General features: G+C 34.8%; 1 protein-coding gene across 3 annotated transcripts in view; it reads left to right on the top strand.

The window, feature by feature from the left end:
- The window catches only part of Mnat9 (microtubule-associated Nat9), a 146609-nt gene that overhangs the window by 84930 nt on the left and 43976 nt on the right, over positions 1-17703 (top strand). For all 3 annotated transcript variants that reach the window (XM_090376984.1, XM_090376983.1, XM_090376982.1), the window contains one exon: positions 5901-5981. In XM_090376984.1, the coding sequence (XP_090233110.1) occupies positions 5901-5981 (81 nt within the window). The remainder of the gene's footprint in view (positions 1-5900; positions 5982-17703) is intronic.

Below are 17703 nucleotides of genomic sequence, written 5' to 3'. Positions count from 1 at the left end.
TCCATAGGCATACAAGTGGAGATGACCATACTACCGTCACAGTCATTTACTCTCATTATGCTACTTGCTAAGCTTGCAAAAAGTTTTGTTCAGTGCACAATGTATTCTCGTAAACATTTAACTTTAAAAGATAAAGTCAAACCCATTAATGCGTATGATCGGCCAAAAAAATAGTGTTCGCAATCTCGCTGCAAAATTCAAAATCGGGAAGACGCAGGTAAGCGACATCCTAAAGAAAAAAAATGAACTGCTCAAACAATTCTGGCAACACGTAAATGATCAGGTTCAATAATCATTCCCGAAAACTGTTGAACTTCAAATTGACAATGTTACGTATGAGCGGTTTTGTCACACACGTGCTAAAAAATTCCCATTAATGGGCCTATTATTAGGGAAAAGGCTTTGGAGGTTGCAAAATCTATGGGAGTAAATGAGTTCAAAGCTTCTTTTGGATAGCTAGACAAGTTCAAAACTAGGCATAAAATTTCTTGGAAAACCGTATGTGGTGAAGTTGGATCTGTTGATACTGGGGTTGTAACAGAGTGGACCATCAAATTGGAAGATTTATGTCGTGATTTTGAAGCTAAGGATATTTACAACTGCGACAAAACAGGGTTGTTTTTTAAAGCTCTTCCTGAAAAAATAATGAGTCTAAAAAACGAAAAGTGCAAGGGCGGAAAAATTTCTAAGGAACGCTTGACTGTACTATTGTGTACAAATATACTGGGAGACTTTGAACAACCTCTTGTTATAGGAAAACCACAAAATCCTCGTTGTTTCAAGGGCTTAAAGTTGAATCTTTTGAATGTTGACTGGAAGTCTAATAAAAAAGCGTGGATGACACGAGATATCATGAGCGAATGGATAAGTCACTTTAACCAAAACATGATTCGACAAAACAGAAAAATTATTCTTTTCATGGATAATGCTGCATCTCACCCGCACATTGAATTGTCCAACATTCAAATTGTTTTTCTGCCACCAAACACATCTGCAGAGTGTCAGCCCTTGGATCAAGGGATAGTAAAAAATTTTAAACTTCACTACAGAAAACGTGTTTTAAGACATCTCATTGCAAACATGAACGATGTAACATTTGCAAGTGACCTTGCAAATAAACTCAGCATCCTAGATGCGATTCAGTGGATTTCCTCTTCAGTAAACGCAATTTGAAAACAAACTGTCATGAACTGTTTTGTAAAGTCTGGCTTCTCAAACACAAAAATTGAAGTTGTGAACAGCATTGTGGAGAACCAAGAAGAACAAGAACTTCAACATCTATTGATAATGTACGATACTTCCGCTACAAGTGACCCTGGCTACAAAGATATAGACTCACTACAGAAGATGGTGCTCTAGATATCAATGACATTATCATTGATATTTTTCAAGAAGTTCCTCATGAGGATGAAGAAATAGGAGGAGGTCATTCTGTCGAAGAACATATTAACGATGAAAATAGAAGAAGTGCTCATACAAATCAATCGTTTAAAAATGTTTTTCGCCGCTGAAGAAGATACTGAAGGACTTTCGGTGGTTTCTTCACTCCAAACAAATGTTGAAAACAAAATTATCAGCCGTAAGAAGGTGCAGAAGAAAATAAGTGATTACTGTATGTATTTTTCTTAAGATAAAGTCATAATATGCATAGCACAATTGTATGTATATTATTTACAAATTATTGTTCAAAATCTGTATATAATTTAATTTAATTTTACATTAAAGTTAACGATTTTTCTTTCTTCCTTTATTTTTTCTCCCTCAGACTTCTTGTTAGCGGACATTTCTCTCTAACGGACAAATTTTCGTTCCCTATGGCTGTCCGTTAAAGGGAAGTTTCACTGTATATGCCAAAGCATTCTATATCTGATGTCATCAAAGCCATAGGGAATCTTGGATCCATTTTATCTCCTTCATAACCCACACTGCTAGCTCAAAAGTAGTCTGGGATAAGATTCAGAAAATGAAGGGAAAATATCCACCATCCCCTTCAGTGATCTTAGAGCATGGTGGATGTCCAATTGTAGTTCCAACTGCAGTTGTAAATACTCTAAGGCCAGCCATGGTTCCCAAACTGTGTGCTGCGTCACCTCTGGGTGCCACAGCGAATCCATAGGGGTGGCACTGGATATTTTAAATTTTCGAGGGAAAATGAGTAGGTGATTGTGGTTATTTAAGAATGAAATAAAAATATATTTTTTTTCAATTTGTGTATTATTTTTTCAAACAGCTACTAAGTTGTTAGGACCTAACTACTTCATAATCGGAACTCTTAGGAATTTCTTTTGGCCTAGGGGTGCCATGAATAAATTTCTGAGACACTAAGGTTGCTGTGAACTGAGAAAGTTGGGAACCTTTGCTCTAGGAGAACCATTTGCCAAAAATCTTGGCAATAACATCTTTCTCCCAGAGTTCTTGGCCCTAAAAACGAAAAGCAAGAAACATTCACCAAACTTCTCTTGAAAAGGGAAGCACTTTACACAGGACACAGGTTTAAAGTGCAGCACTCATTCTCTCATGATGACATCCATTATGAAATGAAAAACCATCTTTCAACACAATCTAAGGATCATCTTCTAGTTTTATATAATGGAATCTTTCTTGGCAAAGCATATCCAGATTACTGAAGGAAGGTAATCATTCTTGTCTTCCCAAAAACTAGGAAAGGATCCAAGTAACTATCATCCCCCGTCACTCTTGCCAGCTGTTTACACATGGTCCTGAAAAGAACGGGTAACGCTCGCCTACTATGGTATTTGGAAACAAATGGTCTGCTTTCCAAGAAGCAGTGCAGTTTCTGAAGAAACAGGTCCACTCTGGAGCAGTTTTCTTTGATGTTGAATGAAGAGTATGATATAGACTGGCATATTGCATGACCTTCATAACTTTGGTTCTAGGGATAACCTTCCTGTTTTTATTAAAAGTGAGTTTCTAATTGCTTATTTCAAGTTCATTTTGGATCCACACTCTTGAATGTTTTTCCAAGAGGAGAAAGTCCCGCAAGGATCTGTTCTAAGTGTCATGCTGTTTACTATCAAAATAAACTCTCTCACAAAACAACTTCCAATGATAAACAGTGCCCTCTACGTTGATTATTTTAAGATATTTTTTTCTTTCATTGACCTGCATTCATGCAATACAAGGGTCATTGAAATTCAGTTGCAAAAAGCAATTGATCACCTTATATCTTGGTCATTGGTTAATGCGTTCAGATTTCGTCATAAGAAGACCACTTGTGTTGCAAACATAATCTTCACCCTGATCCAAAATTAAGGTTTGGGCAAAACAGCATCCTAGTGGTAGCAGAAGTCAAATTCTTATGACTTATTTCTGACAAGAAGCTGACATTTCTACAACATATTCGTTAGCTAAGGACAAGGTGTGTCAAAGGGCTTAACTTCCTTTGTGGACTTTCCTCAATTTCATGGGGTGAAGATCACTGTACTCTTCTTTATTTCTACTGAGCTCTTGTCTGTTCTAAACTCGATTTTGGTTCCCAAGTTTATGCTTCTGTTAAACATAGTGTACTTCCACTGTTTGATCTAGGCCATACTGCCAAATCAGCCATTTTTTCTGGATAACTGATCACTGTAGGTCCCCTATACAGACTACATGCAAATATGCACCAAATTATAATCCTAATGGCAGTCCAGTCTACAGAGCATCCAAAGAGGGGAAGTTTGCCTTGCTTGATTCTGCATAGGTCACAGTCACCTGACTCTTTTCTGCTGAGGGTGAATGTCCTACCTATATGTGGGAACTGTGAAACTATTTTAACCATTATTTATATTTTTATGGAATGTCCCTTTTTTACCATTGCAAGTTATTTGTTTTATGAATTTTTTAATCTGGCTGAACCATTTATATTCAGCTAGATTCTAGCTGACAAAGACTATATGTCTGACGTTTTTAAATTTTTACAGTCTATTAATTTATACATGCATATTTGAATTTATTCTTTTATATTTTTGGTATACATTTTCTTATTTTGACGTGGTAACCTATTTAGTTACCAGATATATTTTTTGTGTGTTTTCTTTATCTTGACTTGGAGCATTATGGCCTTAGTTTGCAATGTGCCACGAAACACCAAATAACCAACGAATCCACATTGCTTGACCAAATTAACAGAACATGTAGAAAACATGGTGTAACTCATGCAGCTTGTGTGAAGTGGGACAAAATTTGGTATGGTGGTGTACCATAGAATAATGATGAAATGAGGAGACAGCAACAGCGGGAAACTTTGGACAGATATAAGGGACACTTATAGGAGTTGTATAAGAATTACCAAGAAGGTCACATTACAGAAGTTGATATAAGATGCTTGAAAATATGGTAACATGATATCAGTATGGTGTATGTTCCCCTCCAGTGACTAAACAGGCCTGACAGCAGTGAATCTTCCTTGATATAAGGGTGTCTATAAGGTTCTGTGGCAACAAATCCGATTCTTTCACTAGTGCAGACATAAGCTCACCGAGTGACCAATAAAGATTCTTTCTTTCTTTCTTTCAAGAAATTGGTTGTTGTCATGCAATGTGATGTCCAAGGGCATCCCATACATGCTTGATTGGATTTAAGTCTGATGATTGTGCTGACCATAGTTGTCATTCTCTATCTTCAGTTTCATGATATTTCTCCACCACTTGAGCTCTATGTGCAGTGGATTTGTCGTGCATGAAAAGAAAATCTGGGCCAATCGCATCCTTAATAGGGTTCTAGGATCTGTTCTCAGTACCTCGCAGTTACAGTACCCCTATCGAAAACATGAAGAGGGGTACGGCCATTGAACATTATTCTACCCCACACAAGAACACCACTGCCACTGTAAGTGTCCCTTTCTCTGATGTTGGAGAGATAGTACCACATTCCTCATATTCAGATGAAATAACGTTTAGAATCCGTTTGTAGGCTAAATTCGGACTCATCAGAGAACAGAACTGTACCACATTTGTCAGGGCTCCAAGTAACATGTTTGTGGCACCAGTTTCAATGAGCTCTGTGGTGGTTTAGGGTTAATGGGATACAAACCACTGTCTTCCTTGTGTAGAGTCCACTTGAATTGAGACTTTTTCAACACAGTCCGATTGGAAATGTTTTCATCTCTGGCCACAACAACCTCAAGAGACAGTTGATGACAGGATATTGTAGAGTTCTGTCTTGCTGTTAGAGTGAGATAGTGGCTTGTTCTGGTTTACATAGCCCTTGGGCATCTTTGGCCAGCTCTTATTGTAATTGTTCTGTCTCCTGAAACTGCTTCCATAGCGCTGAGATGACACTGTGCGACACATTAAGCCAATATACCACCTGCAACTGCCTGGCTTCAAGTTGTCCAATGGCCTGCTAACTCAAAGAATTATCTAAATGATGATGACTTGCCATCCTGAGCACTGGAGATCTGACTATCTAACTGAGCAAGCCAAAAAATGGAAATGAAGTGATGTGTTCATAACCCATGTTTTTTTTATAGGCTTGAATTATTTGCATGATGTGTGGCTCTGTAAGGTGGTAGATTGAGTCCTATTGGATACTCGGAATTTGCATGAATATTCACCTTCGATGACACTATTCACAATAAAATGTTCACGAAAAATATTTTGTTCTGTTAATTTTGTTGAGCAGTGTTTCTACAGTGAAGACTAATGGAACCCTATACTTATCAATTCCTTCCCCTGCACCAAGATTGTATGTAATCAACTTGTTTTTAAGCTTTTTCTTATTCTCTGTTCTTATTACAGATGTTTACACCTGTCACATATGCATTGTTATTGGACTACTTTTGTGTACTATGTAAGAAAAATTAAATAAACCTTTTATTGTCATTAATAAATTCTAACAGAATTTTTTTGTCGGAATATCAGAGTAAGTAATAGAAAGTTTTCTCTCTTTGTAAACAGTGTCTATGATAGGAGATGTAAACTTATTTTTAAACGATAAAGCAAACCTAAAACATGCTGAGGTAGAGATAATGATTGCAGGTATGTGCTGTTACTGTTTTAAGAATTCATTTATTATAATATTATTATACTGTTGATTTTTATGCAGAACCACAGGTGAATTTTGGAGTTGATGGAAGTTTCTATATGTGTGGCTGTTTATTATTTAACTTTGTTTTTGGACGTTTGGTTCATATATTGGGTTTCGTTTCTTAAGCTGTCAGTGATATTGTCCAAAAGGTAGCAGAAATGGTGGTGGTGGTGGTTTACTTGACAGGCACCCTACTTTCTTTTTAATTTCTGGAAAATCTTTTGGGTGTTTTTGAATTTTGTTTAAAGAATGCCAGTATTTTATATTTTCATAATGGATTGCAGTACTTATTGTAAGTACTTTAAGTTTTCATAAAAGGTGAAATATTAAAACTCTTTATGTGCTTTTCATCTTATTTAAAAAAAAAAAAAAGTTTAATTCTATTAAATTGCAAAAAAAAAAATCTTCCAATTTCCACTTTAAAAGACGCTTAAGTTTGCAAAATTTCAAACAGGCATTTGTTTGTATTTCTTGTTCTTATGTATATAAATATTATTAAAATTATAAAATTATATACATTCAATATCAGTTACTCTATTTTCAGGTTTATTTTGAAAATTTATTTCAAATTTAGCATGCTCAGTGTGCAAAATTTGAAAGTATATATCTTTGTTTCCATAGTATAGTGTCTGTCTTGAGAGAATATTGGGTTTCATTTTCAAATTTTATTTACTGTGTGAAAACAATTAAGTAAGGCTGTAGGTGGTTATCGAACTAGCAGAAGAAAAACAATTAACTAAAACTAAACAAATACTATGTTGCTATTTGTCTAGTACCAAGCCACTTTTGAAGCAAAAAGCCAAGTAGTTGCAAACATAACGGTGGGTCACCTCTCAGGTGACCAATCACACAATTTCTATAAGAAAGCCATAAAAAAACCATTTCAGGAACTATTGCAATAAGAGTTTTACTATATTTAGGAAGATAGAAAAAGTTTTTGAAATGTAGGTATATTTTCAAGGGTCACCTAGTAGATGACCTGCCACTACCACTAGGTTAAGAAGCTTAAGCAGTCCTTTAAGGTGAATAATTATAATACATGAAACTTTAAAGTCATACATTTTTTCATGTACCACTGCATTGTTAGTTGGGTTTTTTATTTGGGCATTCATAAGTGTAAAGTTATAACACTGAAATATTATATGCCATTAAATTGTGCACTATAATGTAGTATTTTGGGAGTTTTACGGTTTCTGTAATTTAATGTTTGATATTCTTTTTGATATAGTAAAAATATCAACCATGATGGTGTGTGTTTCCTTCTTACCAAAAGAAGGAAGCAAAACAAGTTGTGGTCAATCAAACAAAACACTGGGTTTTTTCCTTTCATACAGTGTCAAATGTTTATCCCACCAAACTCTCTTGAATTTATCTTTTTTGATATAAAACTTGTGTTGCACATACTTTAAAATTTACTTCACTGCTATTTTTTTATTCAATAACTGTCTCAGGCTTCAACTTAAATATATTATTTCCATCTGAATCTCTCTCTCTCTCTCTCAACTGACTTTGTTACATAGTTATCATCATGTGATCTCTCACACACACACACACACACACACACACTGCTCGTGTTATTTCTGTGCCAGTGCAATTTCTTTGAGTAACATATCCTAGCTTCAATTTATCTCAATTAAATGTTTCTTTTATGTAGTATCTTTGTAGTCTGTATGTAACAGTTTGCTCCCTTTAGCAAAATTGAGTCATCAAAAAAAATTATCATTAAAATCTTCCTTATCCTTATCTCCTCATTATTAGTCATTTCTTTAAAACTAGAATTATTTATGCAAAAATACCTTTATTTAGTTCAGTGAAAATTCTAAGATAAATATGTAAATACATGTACATGCTTAAATGCAATACAGTAGACTCCCAATTTTCTGGGATAGATGGTAAAAAAAAAAAATCTCAGATAATCAATTTCCCGGTTAATCCAAAAATACAGTAAATTCCCGACATAAGTAAGAGATAATTTCCAGGACTTTTACGTAGTCGAGTTTTACGTAACTCTAGAATGACAAATAAAATATTGCTACTCCCTGGTATACCAAAATTTTAAAAACCACATAATATCCTCAGAAGAAAAATAGTTATATATTTTTAATTAGTTCAATTAAAAACTTTATCTGGGGACAGCAGTGAAGTGGCCAGAGTGGCACATAAGAAAAGAAAACATAAAAGCAAGAAAAAATGCATGATTTTGTACTGTCTTTTGTTTATGGTGTTTTTACACCGATATTATATAGTGTTTGTACTGTAAAAACAGATTTGTATTTTGTAGCCTTGGTTATTATAGTTGACTTCATTGATGTCAACTGCTTCTCGTATTCTGTCTTTCTCCTTTGTATTCACTGTTGATAGTGACAAATCTGAATTCTGCGCGATACTTGTTAATGTTTGGCCATTTTCATACATCCTTATTATTTTAATTTTTTGATCCAAATCAATTTTTTCCTTTTCTTGATGGATTTACTAGTACCGCTGTCACTTATTCTCTTAGTCGGCACCATGATAACAGTCAATATTAAATTTTCTGAAAAGAACTTCACAGGATTAAGGCAAAAACTCACTATTATCATCCCACGTGAACTCTCATTTTACTAAAGCACATTTCTGGAGGTCGCTGCCATAAAACGAAAATAATTTGCACTTTCCGGATTACTGAGCTTTTCTGTTAGTGCAATTAATTGTAAGCGGGTAGTAAACTCGATCTTCTTGCATTTGCGATGATACTAATAGCTGGATTTCTGTGGGTTTTTATGTTATTATGGTGAAATGTGTCCCCTTCACTGAAATCTTCAGACATATATAAAAAAATAAATAACGTAACATAAGTCGGGGACTTATTGTGTCGAAATATGTTCAGCAACCTACGTAAAAAGTATGGCGATAGATAAAAAACGAAAACTTACCAAGCACTACTTGCATGTCCAATACACGAGTAGTGCATATTGAACACGCATTTATTTTTTACTATGTCAATTTTAAATCAAATAGTGATTAAATCAATTTTTTTTTTTTTTTTTTTTTTTTTCGAGGGGCGGGTGTGAAGACAGGGCTTCACACCCGCACACAAATCTCCTAATGCCGACTTATAACGCCTGCTTCTTGTCCCTTATTTACAACTTGGCTGCAAAACATCTGTTTATACCTATTCTAGTTATTACTTGAATTTTTTTATGATTTCTGGTTTTTTTTTTTTTTTTTTTTTTTTAATTTGGAGTTTCGAAGTGTCCCGGTTAATCCGATCCCGGTAAATCGAGAGTCTGCTATACTTCATCTATCTTTATTAAAACTTTCTTTTAACAAGCGACAAACATATACTGTACACACTTTTTTCTGATGTTTACTTTTATGTTTTTTTGCAATAACCTATCTCTGTAACATTGTTTCTCAACCTTGTTGCTAAAATTTTGCCACACATTTAAGATGCTAAAATTTTGCCACACACTGCAATCACTACTATACTCATATATTCACAAACAGAAAGTTATTTCTGTTGGGTTTATTCAGGGCTGCCTCACGTGGATAGGCGAGGTAAGCGTTGCTTACGGGCGGCAGTTTGAGGGTGCCAAAAATATTTTTGACATGTACAAGTTGGACCTCTGTTTAACAAACTTCTTCATAGAAATTTTTTCTATATAGCATTTTTTTTTTTTTTTTAAATTCTTCTTGGTAATTGCATTTAAAATAGTTTCAGTAAAATGAATATTACTTCCATATAACTACAGATTACGAGAGACTTTGCTGGGAATGCATTGTTTGCACCTCTGGCCTTCAAACAATTCAGTCAATTAGTGCTGCTGCTAAGCATGAATTAAGAGCCAAAGGGATTACCATTCTTCAACTTAGTGTTATTCTTAAAACCTATCCAACCGCATGTCCCACGTACCCAGAAGTTGCACTGGTAACCTGATTGGTTAAAACCAATCAGATGACCAGCACTGGTGAACACAGGGTAGGGCATGTGTCCTCATGTCATTTTTCAGAGAATATACACCAATCGTTTAAATTCTCTTTAACTACAAAAAAAAATTTTTTTTTTCATTGTTAATTTTATTTATTTCTATCTATCAGAAATATATTTTATCTATTTCTGCATTGTGGCTCGGCTATTTTCAACTGACTACAGTTGGCAACACTGATGATGATGTGATTGCCATTCTAGTTCGAGGCATCACTTAGTTTGGTCATGCGTAATATTTACTTCAAAGTAATTCAGGCTAGCTGTGTGCCTGTGTCTGCCAGTCACATTCTGTTTCAGCAACATATTTGTTTTGTTCTGTGCATTATTTTATGCTCTGTGCACAAACAAGGCACAACATGGTGCTCCTCCTGTCATGTTTTTTTTCCGAATCTGCCACTGCGTATTCAACAAGGCAGGCAAATAATTCATTTGAAATAAATACAGTACATGAAATTGCAGACATGTTAATTTGCTTATCTGGATCTGTGTTTCATATTTATATTTTGTAGTTACAAAATCTTCTTTTTCTTCAAGTTCTCTGCCCTCAGACAAGTTCAGGACTCCATGGAGACCATGGTTCTCTATCTTGTCCTATCCTTTTAATTCCTGCATAATTTCCTGTTATCATCCAATCCATCATTCCAATTCTCCTTGTCCTAGTAGTTCTCTTCTCTTGGTAGATGTGTGGGAAAGTTCTCTTCCCACACATCTACCCTTCAGTCCCTTTCCTCTACATCAGGGATGGCCAACCTATGGCGCATGTGCGCCAAACGTGGCACTTTGGAAGATTACAAGTGGTGCATTTCATCATAGAATTTCTTAAGTACCCAAAGCCCATATTGCCGATTCTTTGGTTCTATTTCCTTTCATTTCAGGTCCTTCCGCATATGGCTTAAGACACTCACCACCTTCTTTCCACTTACACGCACATAAACGTGTCAATTCCCTCAATTTAGCAAAAGAAATAAATTAGTCTCCAAAAAAAGGCATTTCTGAATTTTGACCGTAAGTGATCTATGGCTATGAAAATATATCGAGCACCTAGTCGCCCATTCTTTTGTATGTCCGTTGCCTCTGGTGCCTGACTCTATGCACAAGTGGAAAAATAAATGCAATACGTGACTTTTTCAGGGGACTGAGAATATACAAATAGATCCTTTGTCGGAAGTCTTTCAAGTTAAAAGGAAACAATGAAATGATAAATTTGAGGTATTTTCATCTACGAGAAATTTCCATCAATCGCATTTTGCCAATTCAAGAAAAAGTAGGGGGGGGGAGCTCCCCTGTCCCCGGTCGCGCCTGCTCATTAGTTTGTCGAAAATTTTCGACAGTTTACAATTGATATTCTGTGTGATACGACGTACATACTTGGGATCTGTTTGTCCTTTTTCAGCATTTAGACTTCTAGAGTTTTGTACTTTTCGGTTTTTTTTTTTTTATTCATTCTATCCACCACATTGCAAAAGAAAATGAGCAAAAGAAAAGCAGAAAGTGATATTAAACGTGAATTTAATGAACAGTGGGAAAATGATTTGTTATTTATAGCAAGTTCATCAGGAAAACTGTTTTGCATTGTGTGTGAAAGTTTTATTTCCTTATAACTTTTATTTCCACATAATAAAAGACATGATCTTAATAGACACTATAAATCACAGCATCAGACTAACATAGAAGGAAAAATGAAGCTCGTTCTTGGGTCTGAGCTACGAAAAGAATATGTGACTAAGAAAAAGGAAGAAATCAGAAGAAACAAAATATATTTGCTAAAGTAAGTTGTGAAGACTTGGCGATGATGGAAGTGTCCTATGAAATTGCTTTAGTATTGGCAAAAAAAAAAAAGAAACCTTTTTCTGATGGAGAAGAAATTGTTAAGCCTTGTCTCCAAATATTTGCACGCCATCTTGGTAATAAAGGTATTGAAAGGAAAGCAGACGAAATTGCTATATCAAGGCAGACAGTTACGAGACGTATCAAGGAACTCTCTCAGGATGTATCTCAGCAACTGGAAGATCCTGTCCATTCTTGTACTTTCTTTTCTCTAGCTTTGGATGAATCAACAGACCAGTTGTAGCCCAGTTAAGCATTTTTATAAGAGGAATTGATGATAATTTTAATGTCTTTGAAGAACTTGCCAGTCTGGAGGCATTGCATGGTTAAACAAGAGGATCAGACATATTTGAAAAAGTAAAATCATGCCTAGAAAATCTAAAATCAGATTATAGTAAACTCATCAGTGTGTGTGTACTGACGGAGCGCCGTCAATGGCAGGTAAAGTCAATGGCACTACAACTTTGCTTGAAAATTTTTTAAATCGTCCTGTACTAAAATATCACTGCATTATACACCAAGAGGCACTGTGTGGAAAAACTTTAAATATGCAGCATGTTATGTTACCGGTTGTGAAATTTGTGAATAAAATTAGAGCAAGAGCATTAAACAGACGAGATTTGGAATATGGTGAACTTGTCCTTCATTATGAGGTGTGCTGGCTTTCTGGAGGACAGGTTCTGAGTAGATTTTGGAAATTGAAAAATGCTGTTTATAATTTTTTAGAACAGGAAAATGAACTACCTGATGAGAGAAACTTATTATTAGATAACAACTGGCTATTTGATTTGGCATTTTTAGTTGATGTTACTAGTCATCTCAATTATCTAAATTCGAAACTACAAGGCATGAATAAATTATTTCCTAGCTTAGTAAATAGCATCAATTCATTTAAAATGAAATTAAAACTGTTCATCTCTCAGTTAGAAAATCAGGATTTAAGTCAATTTCCACACTTGAAAGAGCAGAATGAATGTGCTGTGGATGATAGTAATCAGACAAAATATCTTGAAAAAATCAAGTTATTGCAAGTGTCATTTGAAAGTCGTTTTCATGATTTGGCTAAAGAAGAAAACTACATGCTCACATTTATAAACCCATTTTTACTTAGTGAAAAAAACATAGTTGAGATGCCTAGTAATATACAAATGGAACTTATTGATTTAAAAACAAATTCATTATTAAAAATGAAATTTGATGAGCTTTTTTCAGATCAAAATGCTTCTGACATGATTAATTTCTGGCGTTTATTACCCTGTGAACATTTCCCAGAACTAAGAAAATTTGCCAAAAATTATATATGTCGTTTCGGAACGACATGCAGATGTGAACAAACATTTTCATCCATGAAATTGATCAAAAGCAAAACAAGGTCGCGAATGACTGATTCAAATTTGAAGAATTCTCTGCTGCTCTCAGTAACAAATTTAACACCAAACATTGAAAGACTGGTGAAATCCAAACAGGCTCAAAAGTCTCATTAATTATAAGTAATGTTTATGTGCTGTAATAGAAATTGCTTTACATACAATAATTAAATCATTTAAAAATGTTAATTATGTTCATAAACATACTTTTATTAAAAAGGTTATTAAGGATATGCCTGGACTTCTAGTGAGCAGAGAGAACAGACAACTCCAAGTTCCAACCTGATCTCGCTCAGAGCTCTCTCTCTCTCTCTCATCACATTCAACAACTGTGGTTACAGAGCTATCTTCACCAAATGAGACTCTCTGGCAGCTGTAGCACCATCAGCGGGTTCCACGACAGCGGTTGCCCTCTCGTCCAAGAGATCATCTCTCACTATTGTGGTGCCTCCGTAGCCAGGTGGAAAGGAGCAGCAGTGCGTAGCACACGCTTCTTGATTAGACCAGGGTTCAAGCCCGTCACCACCAAATACAGAGGATGCGGAAAGGTCAGGGAATGACCACCGCATATCCCGGAGCAATATGGCCTTAGTTGCTAATGCTCCTAAAAACCAAATAACAAACAAACAACTCACTATTGTAGATTGGTGCTCCAATAAACATGTGTCTTTTGAACTGGCGTACATTATTTAATTTAGTTCCATGTTTGAGTTATTCTTTTTCCTCCCCTAAGCGAAGCAGATCTTACCCCTATCCCTATTTTCCAACCATGAACGTAAGAAGGTAGAAAAGGTGCTTGAGTTGTATGGTGCATCTGAACTCGTATGTGAAAAAATTGGCGCATGGTATGTAAAAGGTTGGCCACCACTGCTCTACATGCTTTCTCTTCTCAATACTTGTTCTATAAAGTTATTTTGTCTTCTCTTAATTTTTTACTAATGTTCTCTCTTCTACTTTACTCAAAATCTCATTACTCACTCTGTCCACCCATTTCACCCTTTCTGTTCTCTTCCACACCCACATCTCAAGCTTCTAGCTGTCATCTCCTCTTTCCTGGTGTCCACGTCTTGGGGAGCCATATAGTACAACAGCCATATTAATGTTTTCACCATTTGCTTTCTTAACTCCTTGAAATTTCTTCTCAATAGTTCTTTTCTCTTACTAAATGCCTCTTTGCCCATTGCAATTCTTGATTTTATTTTTTCCAGGCTTTTTCCATTTTCTGTCATTATGCTTCCCAAGTATCTGTATCTGTCGACCTGTTCCAATATTATTCCACCTGATGTTATATTGATTCTTCTTCTTGGCCACTTCCATCATCATCGTCATTCTACTCTTCTGTTTGGCACGGGTTGAGTCCCTATTTAGATATCGTCCTCCATTGTTGTCAACCTCTTGAATCTTGCATCATTTGTTGATAACTCTGAAAGCCTGTGTTTTCCTTTAGCCATTGGAGCCATTCTCTTTTAGGTCTTCCTGGTGGTCTTTATCTCCTGTCAGTACTACATTAGGCAGCCTGTGTTGTTTCATCCGGTTCACATGTCCAAACCACTGAAGTTGTTTTTTGTAGATCTGCTCTATTATTCTGCGTTCAAAATTTAGATTTCTCCTTACTTGTTCATTAGTTCTATGTTCTCTCCAATTTGTTTTATTGATTTTCTTTAGACATCTAATTTCAAATGCCATTATTTTTTGCCTTTCTTTCTTATTTATTCTCCAATTCTCTGATCCATAAGTTGCTGTGGGTATGATAACAACAGTTTCATATAGTTTAATTTTTAGGCTATTTGAGATTTGTCCATCCGATGTTCAGTCTGTGATTACTTAGGTTTCTGGTTATTAGAGCCCAGGTGTACAAATTGTTGTGCTTGTTCTATTCGTTGATTTTGGATGTATATGTTTTTTCCGATTTCCATTACTTTGGTTTTATTTATATTAATATTAATTCCAAAATTGTTGCTTGCTCTATCGATGTTTATTAATATTTCATTTAGTTGTTCTTTGGTTTCTGTTAAAATCACAATATCTGCATATTTTATGTGGTTTTTATTTTTTCCATTTACAGTGGTACCTTGGTGTGCGAGCATAATTCGTTCCGGAAACATGCTCGTAATCCAAAGCATTCGTATATCAAAACAAATTTTCCCATAAGAAATCATGGAAACCCAGATGATTTGTTCCAAAACTCAAAAATATTCATATACTGTAAAAATGATTAATACAAAATACATACTTACCTTTTCATATTTTTAATATTTAAATTTAATATACATAAACCAATTGAATTTATGGTAAGACGCCTTTCACTGTTACTAACGGAATCACTGCTATCTGTTGACTCTTTCTTTTTGTGCAACTTTAACAAGGAACCGCTCCAATGGCACTTGCCTCCTCTTGAGGATTTCACGGAAATATGACATTGCATTGTCGTTAAACAGATTCATCGCTCGCACTATTACAAAATGAGGAGGCACGCTTGATACACATAAACAAAGCTGCGCGCGCGTGTAGCAATTGAATAAACAACACTATAAAGGCAGAGATACACTATTAACACCTCACATTTTACTAAAGCACATTTCTATGGGTTACTACCATAAAACAATAAAAACAATTTCCAGTTATGTTCCTGCTAGTGGAATCTGTTATAAACTGGTAGTAAAGTCGATCTAATTGCATTTGTGATTATACTGATGGCTGAAATTGTGTTAGTTTTTATGTTATTATGGTGAAATGTGTTTCCCCTTCACTGATATAAAAAAAAAAATACATTTTCAGAATCTTCTCTTCATTCCTATTGTGTTGCGTTTGGTTGGGGGTGATTCTGCGTTCGACTGCCATTTCTTGTAAACACAAAGGCGAATCGTGCATAAGCGAATTCGGTTCGTGTTATATAAGCTATATCGTTCTCGTATTTATAAATCGTGTATGATCGAATTCGTGTAGTGTGAACACGTGTTATACGAGGGCTGACTGTACTCGTATTGCAAGACCTCGCTCGTTTATCAAGTTAAAATTTATTAAAAATTTTTGCTCGTCTTGCAAAACACTCGTAGACCAAGTTACTCGCAATCCAAGGTACCACTGTATTATTGTGCCTCTTTTTTTTCTTCAGTTGATTTCATTAGTTCTTCTAGATAGATATTAAATAGATATGGGGATAAAGGGCATCCCTGCATGACTTTTTAAATTTCAAATGTCTCCGTTTTAAGGTTGTTGAATTTTACTATTGCTCTTGTATTTTTGTAGAAATTGTTTACAAACATGATTATTTCATGATCAAGTGGGATTTTTTGTAGTTGCTATATTAAATTTTCTCTGTTTATAGAGTCAAATGCCTGCTTGAAATCGATGAAGCACAGATAAAGAGGTTTCTTCTTATTCCAATATTTTTCTGCAATGATGTTTAGTGTGAATATTTGGTCTATTGTTGATCTGTCTTTTCTAAATCCTTCTTGTTCTTCCCCTATTGTTTCTTCATATGTTTTAAGTATCCTATTTTGTAAGATCCTTATAAATATTTTATATATATGGTTTAAAGGAAAATTCTTTTTTCCTTTAAAGGAAAAATAAAGAAAATTCTGACAATTTTCTTTATCTCCTTTTTTGTGTATAGGTACTATCATTCCACTTTTCCAGTCTTCTGGTATATCACCTGTAAATAAAATTAGATTAAACAATTGTGCGAGGTGCTTTAACATTGCATCGCCTCCGAATTTCCATAGTTCTGCTAGGATACCATCATTTCTGGGTGCCTTTTCATTCTTCATTTTGGCTAATTGCTTTCTGAACTTCTTTTGTTATTGAGGGTGCTTTATTTCTTCTCTTTATCTCTTTATCCCTGGCCACTTTGAAATTAACATTACCTTGGTTTTATTGCTGTTAATCTTAATATTGTATTTCTTTATTGTGCTGTAATGTAATTCTTCATGATTAGCAATCAGTATCTAGTCATCTGCAAATCATATTGTCTTTATCTTCTCTCCTACTCTTACACCTCATTTCTGCTCTTCTTTGAACTCTTTCATCAATGCTCCTTGCATATGAATAAAATATCACGGGAAATATGGAACATCCTTGCCTTACACCCGCTACCTATGGGAAATCACAGAATATTTTAAAGAAAATAGAGCAGAGGAAGCATTCCAAAAAATTGTTGATTGGGCTAATAATATGGCTATCTTTCCAGAAGCAAGCACTGTAAGGAAAATATTGAAAAGATGTCATTTCGATTATGAAAGTAGAGAGGAAGCAATTCAGGATCCGAAACAAAATTTCAAAATTAATTTTTTTTCAAATTATGGACACAATTTTCTTGTTAACTGAAAGGTTTAGAAATATGAAAGAACATTTAGAAATATTTAAAATATTTTATAATATTTCTGAATTAAAAAAATGGTCATTATTAAATCATTGAAAAGATTTACACATTAAATTAAGTGACATTGATCGTAATGAGTCTGTTATTGATGGTTTAGCATTATTTGAAGAACTTATGAGTACTTCAAATTT

The sequence above is a fragment of the Mastigoproctus giganteus genome, chromosome 7 (genome assembly GCF_048544385.1).
Source record: "Mastigoproctus giganteus isolate SK-2022 chromosome 7, ASM4854438v1, whole genome shotgun sequence".
Lineage (NCBI taxonomy): Eukaryota > Metazoa > Arthropoda > Arachnida > Uropygi > Thelyphonidae > Mastigoproctus > Mastigoproctus giganteus.
This window is presented reverse-complemented; position numbering and strand designations above follow the sequence as displayed.